Here is a 26,258-nt window from a genome sequence, read left to right as displayed (position 1 = left end):
TTTACAACCCTTTCAAATGCATTACGACATTATGAAAATGAGAAATAAGAACTCTCATTTATAGTGAGGTAAATAAATAAACATTTTTCTTTACATTACATTAAATAACCTAAAAATGTAAGTTTGTTAGTTACGCTAAGACTCAAGAATAGCAGTAAAAATATGGTTCACTTTAGTCATTACATATTTTTTATCATCAACATTAAAGTCGAATAAAACTGTTTATTCTTGTAAACTACTACAAACTATACCTACCATCTTGAAACTTGTATAGCACAAATACAACAAAAACAAACACACTAACTAAAAATATTCACAAAATACGGAACCTTATTCAAGACTCTACTCGTAAATAGTTGTAAGACTATGCAGGGGGTGGACAGAGGGGTTTAATTCCTCCTAAGATGCGACCGGGAGTAAGACCGTCTTCCAGCTCAGTTGACAAGCTATTCGTTCATTCGTTCACTCGTTCCGGTCGTTCGTTCAGTCTGTGTGATCAGACGGTTCTAAGCAATTCTAACTTAAAGCCGGACCTATGTAGTGCAATGTTTTTATTGCACAATAAGATTGAAATAAGCCTTGAATCCAAATGATTAATATTATGGCACAGTAATCTATAAAGTAACATATGTATGGTGTATAAATAATATGGCTAGTCTTGTTTTTAGTTTCAATCCTACATACGATGCGATACGAAACGATAAAGTTCGATCTCGATTTCAAATTCCAAAATACGTAAGTATCCATGATCCTATACTCTACTAGATAGACTACAATGTCCCTAACCTTTATCCGACACTGCACAACATGCTTTCTTCTTCCACTCATCTCTATCTGTTATCAACTCAGTTTTCGCCCTAGTTTGCTCACAGCTGTCCATCCATCTCTACCTCTGCCATTACGCCATACGAAACATTTTAAATTGCCAACATCCCTATTATTAAATACCCTATATTGTGCAATGTTATTGCTCGTCTACAACCTGCCTAAGCAATTCTAACTGTAATATTTACCGAATGCTGAATTTAATTGGTATTACTCCGTACCGCGATCCCTAGAGCATTGAGATTGCGGGATAAATTGAGATTCGCTTGCTTTTTGACTTGTTATTTAGTTTTTAACTTTATTTGTTGTTAATTAACTTGTCCGTTTGGTTAATGCACTTTAGGTAGAAATAACTACCATAAACTAAAATACCATATTAGAAATAAACAGCTCTAGTTTTAATACAGGATACGTTTATATGTTGACGAAATATGCGTTTCATATTATCACGTTAAATTCGGCTTGAAAAGGGAAGCGAATCCGTATTAAAAAAAAATGCGAGCTTTTGATACCGTCTCTACATAATCAATTAAATAATTTTGTTTTGGCGTTTTATTTAGTAATGACAGACTTTGGTCATTCACCTTAGAAACAAAAAAGAATCAAGATAGTTCAAATCAAAACCCTAGTACTTTTACCGTAAAGGTTTAATGTGCGGTAAAGTAAATAGAATGAAAACTAATTCACAAATAACACGTAAGACGGTTTATTGGAACAGGCGTTACTGAAGGAATCTATTCAAAACAATGGTTTGAGAGGGCTCTTTAATCGAACTTGCGAGTGATAAAGACCACTACTCATACGACCGTAACACCGCTTGTGAAGCTGCCAACAAAATCTAACAAATATACTATAGGAACATCAGAGAATAATTCCGTGCACACGATCCTAATAACGTACCTTTATAAAGTTACTTAATAAGACGACTCCCTAAAAATATAGAGTAGTTACATTGCAATGAATCATCCTCTAAAAACAGTCTCTTGCAAGTAACGAACGACAGGCCTGTACAGTCGAAATCGGAAAGAGTCCAACTTTCTTTCCATTATTTGATAGATGTTCTTAAACTACACTGACAACTGAAGCCGAAGCGAGGAGGTGCAAAAGTGTAGCAGTAGGTTATTAAAAAAACGAGAAGGAGATAAGTAAGACCATACAAATGCTCCACATTAGCTAAAATCTCATCTACTGAATTGGCCAAACAACAAATCAGTCAAACTTCAGCACACGTGAACACCCCTTAATGGATCAAGAGCTCTTCATTTGGACTCGGGACGATTAACAAATCAAACGAGCTTGGCACAGGAAGGACAAATCTCTGCGTCGATCGCTCTCCCTCAAGTGTCGACTAAACAAACCCTTTGTTACTGCCATACGAATCATTAATACAATGTTTGAGTCATTATGCAAATAGGTTTATTTATAAAATTGTTGTTTCGATGTTATGCCGGTGATATTTTATTTGTTGTGTACCTTATGAAATGTAAGTAATGATTTTGAAACGTTTCTCTTATTTTTTAAGTTGTTAATTAATCTTAAGTATTATACACATATCTACGCAAAGTTGGTAACATTGCCATAAAATGTTTTTTTTAACCACTTACTGTCCCACTGCTGGGCAAGGGTCTCCTCCCGAACAAGGGACACCCGGGTTAAGCCTTTAGCAAAATATAATAAGGTTATCTTTGTAGTAATTAATAGTGCATAGTTACACTCGTAGAGCACTTAAAAGAGATTTGACATCAATTTATTAATATTTTTTAGTTCAATTAAAACTAACGAATACAGAAAAGGGTATAAGTTAGGCTATCACAGTATATAAGCATAGCATACACACATAAAATAGTATTGACAACACAATCTAATATCATCTACCAAGCGACATTTTAAAGTGACACACATATAAAAAGTCTCAATCGTTTTAAACTCTGTCTTCAAGAAATTCAATATGTCTTAAATACAAAGGCCATCAATATTGCAGGACAATTCGTTGGCTCCCAACGTTATTTGTTTAATGATGATAAAGTGAATGCACTCGCGATCAATGCTATCGCGATCAATCAGCTGCAGTTACCTTAGAACGACTCGGTAAACGGTGGAAGATTTATTGAAAACTAGCTAAACTGCGCAACTTCACTCGTGTACATATTAAACTAGCCTTTGCCCATGACTTCGTCTGCGTGGTTTAGTAATTTAGGGCAGAATTTCCATACAAACTTTGATGCTTCTTCTAACCCATTTTACCCGTTTTTCGCGATAATAATCGTTTAAGTGGTTTAGACGTAAAAGCGTAAAAATCAAACAGACAGGGTTTCTTTCACATCTATAACATTAAAATTAGTATGGAAGATTCTCCGTTTTAATATTTTTCGTGCATGGGTTAGTTTTTAAACCATAAAAACGGAACAAATACAAGAAGATAGTATAGACTGTGATATTTATATAAGTAATTTCTAATGACATAATAACACCGTTACTCCTACCACCAGTTTCCCAAAAATAATAAAGTACTAAACATACTAAAACCACAAAACAAACGATTATAAACCTTTACAAATTACCTGCAAAACAAGACTAGAAATACCTACATGTTTACTACAACGTACAATTCCTAACTAACCACAGTTCCTCATTTAGCGTAACATTCTCCAACATTTCTTAGTTAGCTGCCATTTGGGAAATACCCTCAAAACCGCGGAACAACTGACAAATAAGCTCTTGCATATTCATACATGTATGGAAGCAATTTAATTCACTATAATACAGCGCAAACATTGCACAATTGTACTACTGCTAGTGCAACAAGACGGTGTCGTTAATTTTGTACTGCTCCGCCACTGCGCGACTACGTAACGTTTTAACTTAGGCTAATATTACTAACGCTTTTAAAAACTTAAACAATTCACCCCCGGTTTCTGAGTACATTTAGCGGTAGTTTATGTATTCAATAGCGTTTTTTATATGTGTTTTGACACTATTCAATAGATAAACTACCGCTAAATGTACCTCAGAAACGGGGGGTAAAAGATGAGTTTAACAACGAATTCATGCAATATAACACGTGCTCCTGAGTCTCATGACGGCAATGACGCAATATTATAAAAATATACGCATAAAGTAGTGATAGCCGAATGGTCCCACGCAAGTGGTCGAGGGTTCCAACACGAGACAACACACCAATGACTTTTCGACTTTATATGTGTATTAGAAATAATATCATATCACTTGCTCTAACGGTGAAGGAAAACATCGTTATGAAACCTTGCATGCCTAAAATTTGTTTAAATTACATTTACTGAGGGCATACAAAAGGTCCCCAACTCACACTAGACCAGAGTGGTGAGTCGTGAGTCTAACCTAACCTAACCCCTCCCTCGTTTTCGAGGAGACCCCTTGCCCTGCAGTGGGAAAGTAAAAGGTTAAAAAAATACCTAACATTTGGTTGAGGTACCAAAAGACTTAGAGAAGTCGTTCTACGCTTGCGTGTTTATTATTTCACGCAAACTGAATCTTTAGTCATGATGAAAAAAAAATGCCAAAAGGCATAATATTTAATCGTTATACTACACTTTAAAAGCAACAACATAGATCACAAAAGGGTTAAGTTAGATTCATGTTGCCCGCCGTTAAGATGACGCCCATGGGAGTCAGTCATAACGTAAATATTTTATAATAAGCTATGTATCACCTGTAAATGTTTCACGTGAATTGTAACTAAAACATACATTTAAGCTAATACTGTCTCACGAAGAAATCTTCTTACGGATTAAAATGCTTTGATAAAAGTAAGGTATAGGTTCCCAAAGTGGACGATACCGCCCCCTAATGGGAGCTGAAGCATGTCGTGAGGGGCGGTAGTAAGTTCAAAGTCAAAATGATAAACAATAGAAACACATAAAATTTTCATAAATATTGAGTTACAGGGGGCGCTGAATTCATTTTTTTCTAGAAAAGGAGGCAGTCATCCCAGAATGTTGGACACCCATAACCTAAGGTAATGATTTGGAGGGGACCTAAAGTGTAAATGAGTTAAGTTTTAAATGCATTTAGGTCAGGTTAGGTCGTAATCGACAACTCTCATCAAGGGTGTGTTTGAGACTTTACTTCCCTGAAATATTAAAACTTTGATAGACCGCTTGTTACACAAAATATAAGTTGGTAGCCACCAAACTCCCATTCAATGGATTGGTAGTTACTTAAGTCGATAACAAGAGGTAGATAAATGTTTTGTGGGGTACGAGAATAGTGAAAATATGTCATCGGTGTATGATTTGTGTTTACATGAAACGGTTTGTTTTCTAATATTGGAAATGCCTTAAGTAATGTAAAAGTGCAAAGCTATTTAATTAATGAACATTTTTCTTTTTTAATTCCATTTGACTGATCAAGACGTTTTAATATGCTTTGTTAAATTCAAGTTAAACAGACCGTATGAAATATTCACTGAGTATTATTTTTTGTTTTGAATTAATTAAATAAAAAATCCGTGCAAAAATATAAAGAACTTACTTATCTTATTTTAGCTTTGAAATCAATCTGTAATAGTCAATCATGTCATCTAATGCGAATTAAAAATAAAGCTATTGCTGTCCAGAGATTTGGACAAAATATAATAATTTTATAGTTTTGTATACTTTTTAATATAGCTAACGGCTTTTTCTTCCATTTTTTAATGTATGTAGTTAGTACGTAAGTTTACTCCAAAATACTTTCCACTGAACTATTTTGTAAACTAATGTATTGTTTTATATACAGTTTTATATTCATCACCAACTATTGATAAGTTATATTTTTTAATTTTATTAATCCGTAAAAATGTAGCGAATTATTATATATCTATTTATTTCCGTGCATTCATATTACTCGAGCCGTTAAAAACACAATAGCATCAGACATCACTAGTCAAACTATACATTTAAACATTCAAGTATCAAAAAGCACAAAGTTCTAAGTTCCAGTAGTCGTTGCAACTCATATCTCAGCGCTATTTAATATTTGATCAGCGATTGTGCTGACAGCGCACAGCAAATGAGTTACCTGCGAGAATACACGAGTTTTATACTTGTAATACTCTAGCGACTGCCCGCGGCTTTGCCTGCTTGGACTTTAGTTTTCCAGGTTTCACAATTTTCATTGCTGCTCAACTACTGTTAATCATAGCGTGAAGCCTAACTCAATAAATGTACTATTCAACACAATGAGAATTTTTCAATTCGCAGTACTTAGTTCCTAAGATTAGACCAAAAGTCGTAACATTTCCACCGTACATAATAATGCCTGTAATGCCCGAAGGTATAGGCAGACGTGTATGAAATTGTTTATTTGAAAATTCACAATTTTCATTGCTGCTCAACTACCGTTAATCTTAGCGTGATGCCTAACTCAATAAATGTACTATTCAACACAATGAGATTTTCTTCAATTCGCAGTACTTAGTTTCTCAGATTAGACCAAAAGTCATAACATTTCCACCGTTTAAAATTTCAATTAAATTTGGTTTTTTTTAAATAACACATACCTACATAATAATAATATCATGCCTGCAATGCCCGAAGGTATAGGCAAAACATGTATGAAATTGTTTGCTTTAAAATTATTTAAAACCAAAAACTATATTCTAGAACAATAGTAAAAAGCCAAAATACCGTTAAGGACAGGTACATAATCCAGTACCGAGTTCCAGTGGCGTTGTTACAAGATATTATTATTAGCATCAATATTCATGATGTAATATTGAATGTGACTCGCGTTTAATATGTATTATCTGTTGTGTAATGTATCGCACGTGGTTGTACCTTTAGGTTTTGAAAATTGAGATGTGTTATTGTGGATTTGTTTTCTTTTTGAGGCATGATCCTAAAAATTGGAAAGATAACACATTTGTATGAACATTGTTCTAAGAAAAGAAATAGTGATTTACAATATAAAACGATTTTATGGATTTATTTTACCTGTTACACAAAGGGTTAGCAACTTGTAATGACGATTAAAAGTTTTATTTAAAAATGAAAATATATTTTCATAAACTCAGCAACAGTTGTACTTATACAGCTTGAAACTTATGTGCTACGGCGGCTACGAACTACGCTGCTACGCTCTTTAACAGTGCTACGACGTGATTTGTCAGTAGGTAACAAAATCCTACTAAGGTGCAGCGCAGACGGCACACGTTTGTGTGCGATCGAGTCTGCAGAATATCATGATAGACATTTAAAAAGAAAAATGTGCGATGAAGTGTGCTGTATTGTTTATTCCGCTCCTGTTTGGACATGTATGAGTCTAAAGAAAAAACAAAATACGGTAAGTTTAAGTTTTTAATAGACTTTACCACATTAGTACACAGACTCGATCGCACAAAAAGTGTGCCGTCTGCGCTGCACCTAATGCGACGACTCGCACACAAAATACTGTATAGCAAAAAAGCTAAAAACGTTTCAATGAATACTAAAATATAGTTCTTGCATTATTGAAGCATTTAAAACGTTAACTATTGTCATGAATAACTAAGGTTTAAAACCTACTATTACGTCATCCAAGTAACCTTCATGTGACATACATCGCAGTCCACGTGTCTCCACATAACGTGATGACAACGCAACTGCGGTTAAACAACAGTTAATGAGATGTCGCCGGCATAATTTATGCGCTCACATTAACTTCATCACGTTTAGTCAGCCAATGACCGCTGACCGCAGTTCACACTGACTTGCACCTAAATAACCTGCTGATATATCGCTAAAAGTTACACCAGGCATTATTTTTTGGATAACTAATTGGCCAGCATGGTAGACTGAAGGCCTAACCCCTCCCTCATTACGGGAAGATACCCTTGCCTAGCAGTGGGATATTATTGGGTTAAATTTATAATTTTTTCAATTATACCTATCATCTGATTTGCAATTTCAATTACTATCAAAGATAGTCAAATTTGAAAGAAGAAAATTCTAATGTATAATAGAATACGGGAATTAACGCGAACACGCATTTTACCTTAAAATGCCTAACGTGATGGCGTCGCAATGGGCAGCCCCGTTGCCCCTGCACTGGCTAATCTCTGGATGGAGCACTTTGAGGAGAAAGCATTGGCACTCGGACCAAAAACCATACGGCTTTGGAAAAGATATGTGGACGACATCTTCTGCATTATCCAAGGAGGTCAACAGGAAGTAGATCAATATCTAGAACACCTAAACTCCATTCACCCTAAGATGAGGTTCACCTACGAAATGGAGACGGACAGGTCGTTGTCATTCCTAGATGTGAGGGTTGCCGCGAAACCCGATGGATCCTTATCACACTGTGTTTACCGGAAACCGACACACACAGATAGATACCTGCACGCTACATCACATCACCATCCCCGTCACTTGCAGTCCGTTATGACGTCACTGAAGAACAGAGCTCATGACCTCTGTGACCCTGAACATGTTGGGAAGGAGCTGGAACATGTTCAGGAGGTACTACGAATGAACGGATACCACGTAAGTCGACGAAGGAACAGGATCACGAAACGGAGTAAACATCCGGAGGTCAACAGACAGCCCGCCTACTTGCCCTACGTCAGAGGAGTGACTGATAAGATCGGGAATGTATTGAAACAATACAGCATCAGCACAGTGTTCACGCCGGGGGCAAAAGTCAGCAGCATGGTGGGCACACCGAAGGATGTACTACCGTTTCAAACACCAGGTGTCTACAAGATCAACTGCAGCTGCGGTAGTTCCTACATAGGCCAGACTAAGCGGTCGATAGCTGAAAGGGTCAAGGAACATATCGCCGCTGTTAAGAACCGTCAAATCAGCAAGTCAGCCATTGCGGAACATCTACTCGAAGCAGGAACTAATCACTGGATTGAATTCCATCGCCCTCAAGTCCTCTCCACTGAACGACATTTCTACTCGAGGATTGTTCGTGAAGCGATCGAAATCAAGAAACATCCAAATTTCAATCGGGAAGACGGCTTCAAATTATCCGCGACGTGGAATCCAGTGATTACTGTTACAAAACCTCGCTATGTTTCGCAATCGGTTAGCTCACAGAATAGGGACACGGTTAGTGTAGTGTGTGTTGGCGGTTGGAAAAATCAAAATATGAGGGTGGATGGACATTCGTCCGCCTCATATACACGAAGTCCTGTCATCGCTGCTCCAGTCTGCCTGGGACCACGGCGAGTGCAACCTGCGCCGAAACGTTAGGCATTTTAAGGTAAAATGCGTGTTCGCGTTAATTCCCGTATTCTATTATACATTAAACATGCAACGCGAGAGTTTAAAAGTTATGAAGAAAATTCTAGAAGTATATTTTACCTGCAAAAAACAGTCTAACAAACATTTATCGTACTATATGTTTTTGTAGGTGAGTAAATGTCTTGCATAATGTTGTGTAGCTCTCATTCTTCTATTTAGTAAAACATCATAAGACCCAGTCTGTCTCGCATACGTTACTTCTATCAAAAACCTGCTTTACACTAAAACAATAGTATCATAAATAAACCTGTCACTTCGTAAGCCACTTCATCATTACACACTTTTTTCTAGATAGATACTGTTGTGACAAGTTAAAAGTCTGTAAAATGTAGTCTGTTAAGTAAAAGCCTGCTTCAACTAGCTCAAACACTTAACGTCTTGGCATATACAAGCCCAATAAGCTCGCAGACTTCAAAAAGAAAGAGCATTAAAATTTCATTTTCTAGAGACATGATAATATCTTGATACAATATCTACAGCAACACAAACACATATAATTTAAACTCGAAAATTCTTAACGAAAAATCTACACGCTTTCTTAAAACAATCTTCAAAATAGAAGCTATTTTGAAGAGAGAAGAGCAAAAAGCTGGCACAATGTAAAAACACACGCCTAATAACAAAACAAAGGTAACATTAATAAATTGTAAGAATTCCTCGGCGAAACAATCAGTGTTTGCCGCAGAAGAAATGAGTTCAAATTGACAAGCGAGTCCCCTACGAGCCTGTAGCCTTGACGGTGGCACACGTTAGCCCTACAAAAACAATGAGAAATCGCACACACGGAGCTAAATTAAATTTTGAAGCGTACCCTTATAAAACATTTACGTTGGGTGTGCGGTAGATGTGATAAAAGGAAGCGAGTTCATTTAAAGAAATTGTTTATGCCATCGAGCGTGATAGATACGGATTTGAACGGAAATTCATTCAGTCCACATACTTAAACTCACAGATATTATAGTAGTTTTCATCGGAACAATGAGAAGAAAACCTGACATTCCTAGATGATACTCTTTAAAAGTATTTTAACTAAACTGAAAACAGTCTCACTAATTGACGACGTTAAAGAAGTCTTCTGATTTTTAATATTTCACAATTTTTGACAAAAACGGCTTTATCATCTGCACTCAAGTCTTCTTCTCAAGGCCTGACGACAACCATATACTTAACAAACCCCCAGAATTGAAACATAAAATGGTAGGTAAGTTAAGAAAATACGTTAACTTGAGTTCTTTTACTGTGACATATTGATTTAAAGAACCTGTTGCCTTCAATATCCGGTACTAAGTAATTAACCCGCTGTCGCTCCTACCTTACAAACACACTAACACACCGAAGAAAGCCCGATGTGTACACAAAGCTCCTTATCTTAAAGGCATTAGGTCCACATTCGCATAGCAACAACTAACGAGTATTTGATTTACCATTTATATTACGTTTTGTCGTTCGATTCCATCACAAACACATTAATGAGTATACTCCAAGTAATTTTGACTTTATAGGAAATCTTTAAATCGTGGGGCGTTTTGCAGAAGCCAATTTTTCAGTCAGTTTATTCCAATTAACAATTTTGAAGAGACTCGAGTGGGGTTGGAACGATATTTAAAGGTTTTTAACTTTGAATGCGTTCTTCAAGAGGCGGATGAATTGAATGGCGTTTTTAGCTGTATCACTGTTTCAAAGGCTTTTGTTTTAAAAGTATTTTATTCGGTACTGGTATTGCGAGGATATTGAAATACAGAGAGTCCTTCAACAGTAGTCTTTATCTGGCTTTGGAAGTCGGTTTTAAAGATATATAATAGATCGATCGGATACCTAATAGATCAAGGGCCTGAGAACGCAAGACATTGATTATTGTATTGAAGCTTGGTTTGTCGGTGCATGCTCCCAATACCTGTGTGGATTAATATAAAGAGTCTTCATTGCTTTGGCAGCAATCAGGTCCTGAAGTTCAGAATTGCCGGAACTGTCTCACTATCGAGAAATTCTAGATCTAACGTGAGAACTATGCAATCAAAGGACATTATGCAGATAACCTTTTGCTGCAACATTTCTTTTCGTTAAATACAAAACATATAGAATCGTTCGCAACGAATTAAGATCAGTACCTAGACGGTATGATCAACTCAATCCTAACCTCTCTAAGAATCCAAAAATAACATATCCCTATTCCAATCCTACTGTATCATATTATCCTACATAATTAGTATTAATCTCCATTGTAAAACGTTGTATACAGAGGTCCTATTTACAGAGGACAATAGTCATACGATTGCATTAATGCGGTGTGACGTCATTTAGAGAAATACTGTTTCAAATTAACTGTTTGTGTAGAGATTTACCCTCTTATTCATAAACACACTAGTTAAAAAGCTTTTGCTAAGGAGTGAAAGAAACAAAACACTTTATAAGCCTTTCATAACTTCATATATTTTTATGAATAAGTAGGTTAGGATTTAAAACTGAGATAATATATGAAGTTTTTGATTCACTTGCTGCCTATATTCTTATTGTCACAGTTGCTGTGCTCCCAACATTCGACATGATCAGAGACTAATAATTAACTAAGCTATATTCGTTTTCCTTACCACTACTAAAGAATAAAATAATATAATAAAAATAGTATCACTCCGTACAAACATTCATTTATCACATCACCTACCTACCCGCTATGAAAAATTATTACTTACAGGTACGCTGGAGCAACAGACCTGTCTCGATCGGGCAGGCATCGCGAACAACACAAACACTCACTACCTAATAATGACAAACATCAACTTCTATGGCATCCTTATCGCAGTAGCCAAACACTTAATTCTAAATATTGAAATGTCTTTTTACACAAAACAGTAACTTTTACTATTCAATTACACTGAATACTAAAACAAAATCGCGTCATATTTACGAAAGATTAACTTGAATTCAAGTTTTTAGTCCGCGGAAAGTGATAAGTGTGTCACGGGCATAGTTTCGCGGGCGGCACTGACGGGGTAGATCAAAGTACATCAAACAGTGCGGCGGCGTCGCGTGCGCCGCCCAATAGCAGAGCTGCTAGGAAAAAGAGGCTTTCTTTTACCGTTTTCCTATTGGCCGATGCCTAATTGTAGTAGTATTCTTTCTCATTTTGAATTTTTGAATACGGCTCGTGAGCCCAGAAACAAATTTGATGCTAAAGTTTATATACAAAATTTTTAATAATGATAAAAAAAATATTTAATGACCCGAAAGTAAATATAAATACACAAGATTAATTTCAAATATTTAAATCAATGGATATTACAAATAAAACCACAGCACTATAGTCAAAATATTTCATTTATTAACATTCTATAAAAAGGAATAGAGTTTCAACATTATTATAATACACTGTGATTGTTCCTTACAACTAATTTATCACAGCAGTGCATGTGATCGCATGCGAAATATGCAACTAAACAACAATGGCAGAAACCGCAGAACAAGCATATAGCACGGCTTAGGCTGGATTTTTTCCTACGCTTACATCGGTCACGCAAACGCGTACACACAATATATCATATTATAGGACAACTTAGGCACGGTGATTTGATTCCAAACTTAGTAGAACTTGTACTAAGGTAACCAAATAACTGATAAACATATTTTCACAGCGACACTGACTTGTATGACAGATATTTCTGAGTTATATGTGACTGAGGGTGTGTCCGATATCAGCGTAAGAGGAAAGTAAGCCTTAGGCCGCAATTCTGTAAGAGTAAAGCACACAAATTTACCTGTATTAACTATTAATCGTGATCCAGCTTCCGTTGTTAGAGAGAGATAGTGCTACACAGAAGAACAGGTGCTATCTCTCTCTCACGGTAGAAGTTGAATCGTTTCAGCATTTAGAGTGTACCCTATAATAATACGGATAACAAACAGCGATACAACGCATAAGGCTATTTAAGACAAACGGAGATTTTTTGTTACTGATTCAATTTTACTGCATAAAACTCTCATCTAAACTAAAGACTTGGATTAATTTTGACTAAGTTGCTCAACAAATTCATTAGAACAAAAAACGATTACAAATAAAACCTACAAAACTCATATAGTCCGACCACTTAGTAGAGAGCAAAACAAATTTTAATTTAATAAACTATTTAGATTAGCTGTATCAAACTGCCTACCGTCAGCTATCCATACTAATATTATAAATGCGAAAGTAACTCTGTCTGTCTGTCTGTCTGTTACTCAATCCCGCCTAAACTACTGAACCAATTTGCATGAAATTTGGTATGGAGATATTTTGATATTCTAGAAAGGACACAGGCTACTTTTTACCCCGGGAAAATGACGCATTCCCAAGGAAAAATGGCGGACGAAGTCGCGGGTAAAAACTAGTAATGATGTAAGTCTGCGGGTCACGAAGTTCTAAATTCTTATACATAATTTTATAATGTGACGGGTCTTAAACGCGATTGAAAATTAAAGGTTAGAATACCTTATTTGTTCACCCGACGATTCGATCGAATAACATCGACCGATCGAAGGTGGTCACGGTTTACAAGACCCGTTACATTATAATATTATGTGTACAAGTAGCGAGAGTTTAAAAATTCTTAAACAACTCCCAGCCGCAAACCCTGCACACAAGGCAATCTACAAAATTGTTGAACTATAGCAAAACATACAAATCTACTACTTTACAGGTTACGCATCGCAAGGAGTACGGTACACTGTTATAGTCTCACTTAGTAGAGAGAAATATGTGTAAGGCTCGCGACTAAAGAATGTTTTCTAAATTCATAAATTAGAACATCAATCTACAGGCTTATGACACTGACAGTGGCCTGTTTGATACAACTACTTTATTTTGGAAATACACAGAACTATTAATAAGATATAATATAGATAAACCGTGCACATCAAAGCTCTCTACTAACCCTTTTCTGTGGTACATTTAGCGATAGTTTATCTATACAATAGCGTCTAAACTCATACAAAAAAGCTATTGAATAGATAAACTACCGCTAAATGTACTCAGAAACCGGGGGTAGGTTGAACAAGTTAGATGAGTTTTGTATCACACATTCGCCCCACAAAGTCGACAGTGCGTAACCGTTCTTTTTAATAAAAATTCTTAACACCCAGCGCACACTATACGACAGAAAAAAAGCTCATACATTTGCATAAACGCAATTAGCGGTGCACGGTACTTTTGTTTTGAACAACGTTGCTAATTAATTTAGGACTATGAAAAACTCGGATAAAGTGAGTGGTGTTTGCACGAATTTGAATGAATGATATTGCAATGTTAATTGCTGAAGATATGAGGTATTTTTGCATGGAAATGTACTCAAAAACTGCTTTTAGTGGTGTTATTTGATGTTTAAATATATTTGGGCAAAGATTGGGAGTTATAACTGTAACTAAATGATGACTTTTAGGCTTTTAGCGGACCAGTTCGACGTAACTTCATTATAAATAAATGTGAGTTAAGTAATTAGAATAGATTCAATGCGTTACATAATAGTTAACATTGAATAAATTATTGAACCATTACAACAATTAAACTCAAAAATTGTTTTAAAAATTGGTAATTAAAGCCAACATTAATTATTATTGCATGTCTAAGTTAACTATACGCGTCCGCATACATGTCAACGTGCACTTTAGATTTTTGACCTTTTGACCTTTTGACCTAAAGCCACCACAAGAACAGTACATTAGGAACGCTCTAAGCTTTTATTAAAAACACCTTCCTTTCAAATCCCCATGAAATTCACCTTTACAAGTATTAAAAAACAATATTCCCTTAGCGTTAACTTTGAAACATCGCCGCTGGCAAAGGCAAATGGAAGTTTACGTTCCCATGACACCGCGTGAAATAACTTAATATTCGCTGCGACGGTCTCACCAATTTGTACATAAGCTATTTATATTTACCTCTAGTTCGGAAGAAATGTACTTAAGGAATATTGAGGTGTACTTAAGAGATCGAGTAACAAGTCTGTATGTGAATTATGAATAGAATTTTGTTTTAAGAGCCCATTTTGTCATCGTTACGTAACTTTATTAAATAATTATTTTTGATGATTTAGATAGATGTTTTTTTTTCACATTCTCGGGTGCTCCAAGCGTGAAGATAAAACAAAAATAATCGTTTTATATAATCGTTTAAGTTGAGGTTAGCATTTTAAATTGGTAATGCCTTTTACGGCACATAATAAGTGACATGCGTAAGGTTTGTTGACAGTATTATGCGCATGTATACACAGTTGCTTATTTTTTTTAATTTGGAATTTTAAGTACAAAAGTACTGCTGAAAATGTGTGAACTGGTCATATATAAAAATACACGAAAAAATGCATAATTCACTTTGAAAATAGTTTGTGTTATTTTTTTTTGTTGTTTAACTACTTGTCTATAGTGTGTGCTTTACAAATACTCTATAACATCAAAGGCACAGATCTAATTTCATCACATACGTAATTTTATTGTCAAAAATATATTATAATCATTAATATTAATACAACAAAGCCGTAAAAGTAAAAAAGCGTAAAAACATTCGTTGAAATAATTTTAACATGATTTTTGATCAAACAAAACAAAAATTCGATATCATTGTAAGTATATAAAATAAATTGATTTATGCAGATTATTTTTTATGAACATCCGTAATTTAACTACAGGATGGCGAATTGTAAAATAAATAATTTCACTACATATTTCATTATTATTAAAAAAAAAACAATTTGAAGCTCTTTTTCGTCTGAGTAATAATAAATAAATCATTTTAAAACCAGGTCAATTTAATTAACACTGTTTTGCAACACATAATTAGCAAAAAGCATTGAAGCACATTCAAAGCATTATTTGTGCACTACTGAAAATTTAAACATTATTTTTCATAAAAACATTCATTTTCATTTTTTATTCAGAAACAAATCAATACCTCAAAGGATCTAATTTAATTGGACCATATTAAAATATTTTCAACGATTACATTATATTTACAATATCTCTGTGAGGCTGAAAAGGAAAACAAAACATTTTTTTTTAACCTGCCCGGTCGGAATCAACTTAAATATTTAGCGATCAATCTCGCACTCAATACTAAGCTCGAGCATGAATAACACTAACCACTACAAAAAAAATGTTAATTCATTATTTCAATTTAATTAAAACAGTCAAATACAAATATGTTTATTCTAACTGACCAAATGATTTAAATTTTCAAACCTTAAAAAAAAACAATTTATAATTTCAACGTCAACGTAAAAAAAAACAAACATAAAATATTCCATATTCGCCATCCCTTTCCCACCTCACAGAAGACGAACTTAGAATCTACTGTCGTCCTGCTTCCTCCTGCCGAATGCTCGCTAGTTGCGTCCTTCACATACGAGAGGGCACGTAGACCGAAGTTCTAGGAAGAATGGACCTTCCTGTTTGGGGTAGAATGTAGACGGAGTTAGGATGTACTTACCTGCCGGGAGGCTACGGAGTTCTAGGACTACGAAGCCGTTTCTGTGGGAGAAAAGAATATTGTAAACCATTTTATTTTAGTTATCGTTTTCAATAAGCTCTTTTTAGGAAGGCCTTCTACTAAAATTTTATTATGAGGTACCTTTATTACGAGTATATTTTAAAAATCTACTGAGGTACTGAAGGACGGTTATCAGAAACCTTTAGAAGAGACAGATTTAAAACTTGAATTATGTAAAAGAGAATCATTCGAAGGACGCAGAAGAACACACCGCATTTGTTCTTTAGGAATAGGATTAACGCACAAAATTCGAGAAGAATTCAATAAATTTAGAGCAATAAGTTACCAATAATTATATTGTCAGTCTGACCACATTTAACTTAAGTCCTTTCTATAGAACACCTTCTAAGTATAGGAAATATCAAAAGAAACTACAAACTATCACTGAACAAAAACACATTTAACAACAAAAACCAAACTATAGAAAAACATCTTACTTATATACTCCAGAAGTTTCCTTCAAGAACGGCGCAGTGACGTTCGGATCGTCTAAGCTCTCGACCCTCGCGTCCACTCCCAGCTGATACTGCTTCGGCCCCTTCAGTTCCACCACTATATGACATGGAGTGCGACTGTCTGGGACTGTGATTATAAACTTAGGGTTGTTTGGATAAGTCGCTCTGTGGTTCTCGCAACCACCCGCTGTTGGGCCTGACCATTCGCCTTTTAGCTGAAAGGTTTTTGGTGGTTAGTATTTCAGTTAGTTTTGCTCTGCTCCCAACGTTTAGAGTAGCAAAGGAGGAAGCGGCACAAATGATCACGAATGGTCGAAGTGTCAGCCGGATATTAACCAGCATTAACCCCTAAGATAAGAAAATAAGAGATAAGAATGTTGTTAGTCTTGGTATGCGTAGAAGCTTGGAAAATATAAAGAACTTTTCCTTCCGAATCAGTAGTCGATAGCTTTCCGTACACACACACGAGACAATACTGTTTCGACTGTTTACAGTGAATATCTAGACACAAATTTATAAGGAACTTTTGCTCAAATTTTTATCCCTTTACAACTCAAAAATATCTAAAGCAAACGCATCAAATTGCATACATTACAATAAGTATGTTTTTAATTTTATAGGCTAATTTATTCTACCTTTTACACATTTTAAGGATACAGATTCATAAACTTTGTATTGCATACTCACAGTTTTCTTATACGGATAAGGTTCCAACTTAGTCAGCTTGAAGGGACAAGTGGCATACGCTCGGAGAGTATAGAAGATAGTCTTGCTCTTCTCATACTGGGAGACGACCAGCGTGTAGCGGTCAGCGCTCTTGTCGCCGATGAGCAGCTCGCATAGGTAGTGGGGGCTGTTGATGCGGATGCCGTCTTTGTAGGGCTCCGGGTCGTCTAGAGAACGAAAATGTTTAAATATAATTTTTACTCTATTATTAATCGTGAACCCAGTGTCAAAGTTGTTTGAGTCGCCCGAAAGACTTTAAACGGATGTTAACGACTGTTATCTTAGAAGATAAGTAGCCAGGACCGATATTTTCCGTGCTCTCCGAAGCACAGAAATGTTCAGTTCAAATACAACTACGCGGTCAACCACCTAAAGAATGAACGCGCCAAGGGTTGCTTAACTCACTGATATTTGGCGACCAGTAAGCGCAACTAGCTATTATATAGTTTTGAGCTCAAGAATTAACTTGCTTTAACTAGATTATACATTTTATTTAGATCTGTACCAATGTCTTTGGCTACCTTAAACACTTGAACAGCAGCTATATTATATACTCACAAGGATAATAAACTCTCCTGCCGTTCTTGTAAACAAGTAGCGTGATATACTCCTTATTGTCTCTGAAGTCGTCTATCTGAGTGATGTGTCGTGTTAGTAACAGCCAGACGGCTCCCTTGCCTTGCACGTGGAGAGAAAACTGAGGGTTTTCACCTATGTTGTACGCGTCCTTCGCTGGACCTGTGCCGGCGTCCCACTTTCTATAAAAAAATGAAATTATGAGTAAATTGTCGGCTGACGGGAGTGAATAAGGCCAAGATTTGGGCAAATCCGGTGTTCGAGTAAGAAAATTATAAGCAATAGCAAACAAAACGTGGCAATAACTATTGGATGGGGAATATATAGACTTATTTTTGCGGAATTGTGGGTTTTATTTGTTACTTTTATTTAACCTTATGAAATTTATTAAAAACTAGCTGACCCGCGCAACTTCGCTTGCGTCACATAAGAGAATCATAATTTTCCCCGATTTTGTAACATTTTTCATTGGTACTCTGCTCTTATGGGTCGTAGCGTGATGATATATAGCCTATAGCCTTCCTCGATAAATGAGCTATCTAAAACTGAAAGAATTTTTCAAATCGGACCAGTAGTTCCTGAGATTAGCGCGTTCAAACAAACAAACAAACAAACTCTTCAGCTTTATAATATTAGTATAGATTTATAATATTAGTATAGATTAAGCGCAACAACTTTTAAAGGTGAAGTGAATTGTGGAATAATTGAAAATATCATAACACCTATAAGAATTTGAATATAGTTGCCAATTAAATTTGGTAATGTAAAAAATGGGTTTGCTCTAAATTAATTTGGACTTATAATGTAACTTTAATTTTGTTTGTAATTTTTAAGTAGACGCTTAATAGTAATAGAAAGGACCTATAAAAATACTCACTGATGTATACAATAAGTGTATTGAAACATCTCCGGGTTCCAATTCAAGTAGAAAACATCGAAGAAGTTGAGTATACTCGCGTAGTCGATCCAGAACACGCCGTTGTCGTACTGCGCCGCGCTGTCCGGGTCATAGTTCAGCAGTCCGCGGAGAGATGGCGTCCAGTGAGCCAAGTCTAACTCTGAGTAGTTCCCCCGCCAACGGAGGTGAGACCATGGGTTCTTTAGTTTTAGCAGTTTTACACCCTGGGAAAATACAATGATAAGAATAGTTTTGATATTTTAAAATTCTCGCGTCACAGTTTTTGTTGCCATACTCATCCGAAAGGGCTTGACCGATTTTCATGAAATTTTGTGAGCATATTGAGTAGGTCTGAGAATCGGCCAGCATCTATTTTTCATACCCCTAGGTGACACTTTTTTTATTTAGGTATATGGCATAAAAACGTTTGCCGGGTCAGCTAGTTAATTTATAGTTACGGATTCGGCTAAAGACATAAGTTCCTGTATACAACCTTAAGGTCCGCTTCGCCACTTTAAAGTAGGATCACTATCTGGAAAGACTAGAGAACTCGCATGCCTTTTAAAACGTAGAAGAGTGGACATTGTAGACCACCCGATTACGTTGGCAACCAGATACTGGAGCTGTCCGTCCCCGGAAAAAAACCTAGAGGGAGACCCAAGACCACGTGAACAGAAGTGTTGCGGCGAGACATGAAAGCATGTGAGGTTGAGGAAGACGACGTCAAGGATAGGGCGAAGTGGAGTGAAAAGTGTAAAGAAGGCTGACCCCACAACCATATGAGACGAATAGCCAGGAAGAGAGAGAGAGAGAAAGAGAGAGAGAGAGAGATACGGATTCAAGGCTGTGATAGCCGAGTGGTCTAGGAATGCATCACCCAAGCAAGAAGTCTATGGTTCAAACCTGAGGCAAAACACCATTGATTTCATAGTTATTTATTTTAGAAATAATTATCTTTAGTTTCAACAGTGAAGAAAAACATCGTGATGCGACCTTGTTTATCTCAGAGTTGTCTAACGCAATTCTTGAAGAAATGCTAAGTCCACAACCCGCACTTGGCCAGCGTAGTGGACTCAAGACCTAACCCCTCCCAGATTACAGGAAGAAACTCTAAAGTAATGGGTTAAATTTATAGTTGAGGATACAATGCAATTGAATTAAATATTATACGGTTCGAAGTGTCGGCGTACATGCGTGTCAATACGTATACGCTCAACACATATTGACTTATCAATACGCCATTTTATATCCGGGCATTTAAAATTTATACCCGTTATATTATATCTTAACATACCCGATAAGCAAAACTACAAAGAAAAATCTGTTTTTATTAAGCTTTATTCTTCTTCTACTTTAGAAGAAAGAACAGAAAAAGAATTATGCTTTAATTTACTGATCACTTCATAGCATAGAAAACGGCTGTCTGCCCCTATGTATGCTTAGATCTTGAAAGCTACGCAACGGATTTTGATGCGGCTTTTTTTATAGATACAGCTGTTCAAGAGGAGAATTATGAAGGTTTTTAGTGACTAACTTTTCAAACCGGGCGAAGTCTGGGCGTAGCCAGGGCTAGGTAATAATACAATGCACTTACATTAGCTAGTCTCACGTCCAGTACAGCGTACGCGTGTGTAGCTACAAGTCCCGTGCGCTCGGCCTCGGCGTCCGACAACTGACCGGTGGCTACAGTGACTAATACATCGCCTTTATCATCTAGTCACATATATCAGTACTTACATTAGCTAGTCTCACGTCCAGTACAGCGTACGCGTGCGTAGCTACAAGTCCCGTGCGCTTGGCCTCGGCGTCCGACAACTGACCGGTGGCTACAGTGACTAATACATCGCCTTTATCATCTAGTCACATATATCAGTACTTACATTAGCTAGTCTCACGTCCAGTACAGCGTACGCGTGTGTAGCTACAAGTCCCGTGCGCTCGGCCTCGGCGTCCGACAACTGACCGGTGGCTACAGTGACTAATACATCGCCTTTATCATCTAGTCACATATATCAGTACTTACATTAGCTAGTCTCACGTCCAGTACAGCGTACGCGTGTGTAGCTACAAGTCCCGTGCGCTCGGCCTCGGCGTCCGACAACTGACCGGTGGCTACAGTGACTAATACATCGCCTTTATCATCTAGTCACATATATCAGTACTTACATTAGCTAGTCTCACGTCCAGTACAGCGTACGCGTGTGTAGCTACAAGTCCCGTGCGCTCGGCCTCGGCGTCCGACAACTGACCGGTGGCTACAGTGACTAATACATCGCCTTTATCATCTAGTCACATATATCAGTACTTACATTAGCTAGTCTCACGTCCAGTACAGCGTACGCGTGTGTAGCTACAAGTCCCGTGCGCTCGGCCTCGGCGTCCGACAACTGACCGGTGGCTACAGTGACTAATACATCGCCTTTTTCAAGTCTTGTACGGATTTTTTCGTATAGAGCATCTGCGTTGAAATCCGGTTCGCCGTTCCTGATTGCTGCGCGCTCCGGTATCCAGCCGGTTAAAGCGTGCAAGTCAATGTTCTGTGGAAAAATAACAGAAAAACAACCATTACTTCTACTCCTTCTACGCTGAATCGGTCGCGTACATAATTCGCACGTTGGACCGAAATACACCGAAGTAAGCCTAGGTAAAAGTTTAATTTTATAAACATTAATCTGCTGTTCTATGTCAATTTTATCTAAAGACATAACAAATCGCTGAAATTGCATATGATTTTTTTTTGCTATTTATTTGCCAGAAGATTTTTTTTATATATCCTTTACTAAATGTATACTAAATTCGTCTCTGTCTTGCCTTAATTAGACTGTATGTTATTTTATACTCACACTATTAGATCCAGGGAAGTCATAGCCGCCCATCACTTTCATATACGCCTTCTCAAGCAGTGACACCCAGAACTCGTTCTTGTTGCTCGAGTACGAACATAGAAGTCGACCGTATCGGCTATACGGGAGACGATCGTCGATTATTATCTGTAACAAAAATATTTCAAATGAAAAACGCGAAGTTTCTAATCGATGCGTATTTTTTTAGCTAACGTAAAACCTTTTTTATGCTAGGCAAAGCCTTTCAGATTTAAAAGAAACATATCTATACTATCTATACTAATATTATAAAGCTGAAGAGTTTGTTTGTTTGTTTGTTTGTTTGAACGCGCTAATCTCAGGAACTACTGGTCTGATTTGATAAATTCTTTCAGTGTTATATAGACTATTTACCGAGGAAGGTTATAAACTATATATGATCACGCTACGACCAATAGGAGCAAAATACCGGTAAAAAATGTTATGAAAATGGGTATAAATTGACCCATTCTCTCTTATGAACGCAAGCGAAGTTGTTCGGGTCAGTTAGTCATTTATATAGAACAAAAGTCTATGCCGTAATCATCGATCAAGAATTGTATAAGAAAAATTGGCGACTCAGTTTTATACTGGCACCACATTCTTTTTTCATTTATTTAGTGGCCGGTTTTAATAGCGTCACGAATTAAAAATGACGGCAAAAACTACTAAAATATTATTATAAAGTTTCTTCGCATTTAATTCTCAACATACATATCAAACGCCATTCACATCAACACTGGCTATAAGAATATTTACGTATAACATACCTTTCTCCTCACTCCATTCAAATGTAATTTCACCATGTACTTCCCAAACGGGTTATAGACAGGCGACTTGCTTTTATTCTTTGGATAAATTATAGATGTAATAATCTTCTTATTGAAACGTCTCTCGTACAACGCACTCACTGCTAAAGAAGCCACGAATGAACAGTCGGATACTATCTGAAATATAAAAAAATACATTATAAAATATTTTAAAAGTCATTCGTGCCTATAAATTTTCTATATTAATCAACTTTCACCCAAAAAATTAGTCAGGGACAAACTATTGAAATATTTTTTTTATCCTATATTGGACAAAGAATGCTTTAGCGAGAAAATCAAATTCGCAGCTAAAACAGCAGAAGTTGGTAAAATTAAAATAATCTTTTAAGCCCAATAATAAGGAAAACCATTGTACAGTTATTGAAAAACCACAACGTTAAAGTAGTACCAGACCTGCAATAATATTGCGCAACTAGTTTGCTAATTTTAATTTGATGGTTAACTAGCATTCGTCCGCGACTTCATCCGCGTGATACTCACAGTTTGTTTAATACTAAAACAATCCACATGTTCATGAACAATTAGCTTCGGGTCCGAACAGATCTCATGCGGTCTGATCCAACAGTCAAACTCAGCTGCTTGCTTCGAAGACAACTTCAACTCACTGGCCCTATCTTCAAAAGGTATAGCATACTGGAATTTCTCTGTCAAGTCCACATCCATGAACGGTAAGAAACAATTGTTGTTGATGTTAGATGTTGTACGTAACACTTCTTTTTCTTCTTCGGTGTATGCTGCTAAATTGCCACTGACTTTAAGGTGGACGCTCTGCTCTCTTGATAAATTTGGTCTAACTGGTGATACAACTAACAAACAAAGAAAAATAAATCAGATGGTATAAAACTAGTACAAAGATGCAAAAGGGGTTTTAAACGCAATAAAACTTCGGCCCTAATCCAACCAGTTCAGCAGTCGATAGTAATTTCGGGTAACAAAAATTATAGTATCCTTGAAACCCTGATTTTTGTGTGTACGACACAGCTTGCATTTTTTATTTATGTTTACACATCGCGATAGTTGTAAATGGTAAGTTAAGTTTTGATCCATTGCTGAACCACTATTAAGACAAGTAACCTAATAACAAGCATTTATGAAAACAAAATACCACAACGCACACCTACAAAAATACCCAATAATCACAAATAATACAAAAAAAAACAGTATGAGAACAATGGTATGATAAAAGCAGTACACCTCATACCATAAAGTTGAAATTATTAGATTACTGGCTGACCATTGTTCAATTTTGTCTGGCCATCAGTAGAACCATATAATATTGTTAGTTTGTTTAAAACAGAGCCCATAGAACAAACTGTACACTTAAAAAAATATGCAGATAATGAGAAGGAGATGCAGTATTCTTACCATACTTTATTATAGTTTTTGTCTTACCTGGTTTCCTAGATTCATTTATAGACAGGTTGCTCATCTTATCAATGCCTTTAATTTCCTCAGCCCTGTCTAGAGCTTGCGCAGCTATACCATTGATTTTTGCTTTTATTTCTGGGTCACTGATTTTCTACAAATGAATTAGACATTCAATAAAATACTGATAAACACATTACCCTCTTTTGCATCACACAGCCAGGGAAAAGCTAGAATGTTTCAAAGAATAAGCACTTACTGTATAGATTAGGAGAAACACACTTTACATATTTGAGAGTTTTTTAAACAATACAATATAAAGCCTAGACATTAATAGCTTGGAATACTACTAGCCAAGATACTCTTTTAGGGAGTATACATCTAAACAGTAGCAAGAAAACTCATCATCATCCTAGCCTCTTAGAGTTATCTTCCAGTCTTACTAGATGCAGCTGAATACTAGTATGCATGGGGACAATTCCTATGAGACCCATACAACACAGTTACCTGAATTATAACACAGAAGTGAGATAACTAGGTAGTAAAATTCAATTATTTTCAAAATGCCTTACCGCATTGACTGCTAGCTCTACGGCTTGAGTGTACAGATCTAACGCAGAGTCTTTTAAGTTTGCTTCATCTGCATCTAAAGCCTGTTGCATTAAGAAGTAGCATTGTTGCATTGCTCTCTCACTAGCCGCTTGTTGTGCTCTATCTGTAGATAAAATAACAGTTAATGACTTTAGGATGTGGCTCTTTATATAACTGCTGCACTCATCTTCTCAATCATACTATAATCTTTATAAATAAATATGCAGTTTGAGCCAACTGCACATCGCAAAGGAGAATAATGTTTATTTATTCTAGTACATTATTACAGTAGGTATATCATACAGTTATCTTAAAATAGGCTCTTTACATTGTAATAAATACATTTCTTTATGTGAATACAAAAGATGTTTGAAAACATGCATAATATAATGCCTTGTTCCCAGTTAGGTGACTAAATTTCTAAGAATGTTGAATAAGTTATGTAAATGATACAGCACTCATGTAATGATAGTAATCAACAAACAGGTTTTTTAAACTTGTAAAGGACTTATTTATCATTCAAATCTTTTCTTATATCACCGCAATGCACCTTAGTAGACAGTAATCCGCATTAGTATCAACAAAAAATGATATCATCGTACAGATAATAGTCGTAAACCTACATTTAAGCGAGCATCTAGCCACATGACTCATAGTCAACAGTTATACAGAAAGAAAAAAATAGTCATGGTCCATTAAAATTTTATTTCTACAAAAACTAAAGCATAAATCTTGAAAATTACTGTACCTTTCTGTTCGCTTAAAACTGTAGCTCTCTCATGGTATTCCCTGACTTTGTTCCTTACTTCCAGTTGTTTATCAGGGGGGAAACGATCTCTAATTCTATCTAGAAGTCTTGCTGCAGTTCTATAGCATTCTACCGCTTGATCCGTTTGTCCTGCTTGATCAAATTGCACAGCCAGCGACGCAGCCTCCGTCGCATTTGCAAAATCACCCATTTTAGCCGACTATTGCATTAAAAATTTTAAAAGAATATCAATACAATGAATTGTTTAGACATGACAGTACTGAATCAAAACCATGCATGCAATGATACAATATAAATACAATAAAACGGCATAGACGAATCCTTTTTCAACTTGAAACAGAGATAGCCTCATTAAATTTTTCTCAAGAGCAAGTGAGTTAGCTAGATAAAGGTGCCTTAAGTGCCGAAAGATAGTTTGTGCTGGAACGTCAGATGATTTTGGTCTGTCAAATGTCAATACGTTCGGAAATAAAAAAAAAACTGGATTTTACGTTTACCACTACTTTTGACAAATAATAGAAAATATTATAATAAATCACTACTGATAATTAAATATTTCAATCGAAGTAATTTATTTTCGCTTTTTCTGAAATTATTAAGGAGAAC

General features: G+C 36.1%; 1 protein-coding gene and 1 long non-coding RNA gene across 2 annotated transcripts in view; both read right to left on the bottom strand.

The window, feature by feature from the left end:
* Window positions 1-12,045, bottom strand: part of LOC142977793 (uncharacterized) — a 236,264-nt gene extending 224,219 nt beyond the window's left edge. Inside the window, exon 1 of the long non-coding RNA XR_012959724.1 lies at window positions 11,762-12,045. This is a non-coding gene — a long non-coding RNA (uncharacterized LOC142977793). The remainder of the gene's footprint in view (window positions 1-11,761) is intronic.
* A 323-nt stretch (window positions 12,046-12,368) lies between these two features.
* On the bottom strand, window positions 12,369-25,929 carry LOC142977634 (calpain-7-like). The gene is made up of 12 exons (XM_076121682.1): window positions 25,632-25,929; window positions 24,865-25,007; window positions 24,320-24,446; window positions 23,408-23,733; window positions 22,868-23,044; window positions 22,080-22,226; window positions 21,546-21,773; window positions 19,216-19,460; window positions 18,321-18,520; window positions 17,724-17,929; window positions 17,019-17,251; window positions 12,369-16,562 (listed from the first exon to the last, which is right to left on the bottom strand). The coding sequence occupies exons 1-12, from the start codon at window positions 25,840-25,842 to the stop codon at window positions 16,418-16,420; spliced, it is 2,388 nt and encodes a 795-aa protein (XP_075977797.1). The 5' UTR covers window positions 25,843-25,929; the 3' UTR covers window positions 12,369-16,417.
* Between the last annotated feature and the right edge of the window lie 329 nt (window positions 25,930-26,258).

This window comes from Anticarsia gemmatalis, chromosome 13 (genome assembly GCF_050436995.1).
Source record: "Anticarsia gemmatalis isolate Benzon Research Colony breed Stoneville strain chromosome 13, ilAntGemm2 primary, whole genome shotgun sequence".
In the NCBI taxonomy this organism is placed as follows: Eukaryota; Metazoa; Arthropoda; class Insecta; order Lepidoptera; family Erebidae; genus Anticarsia; species Anticarsia gemmatalis.
Note: the sequence above shows the minus strand (reverse complement) of the source record. Positions and strands in the feature narration are given on the sequence as shown.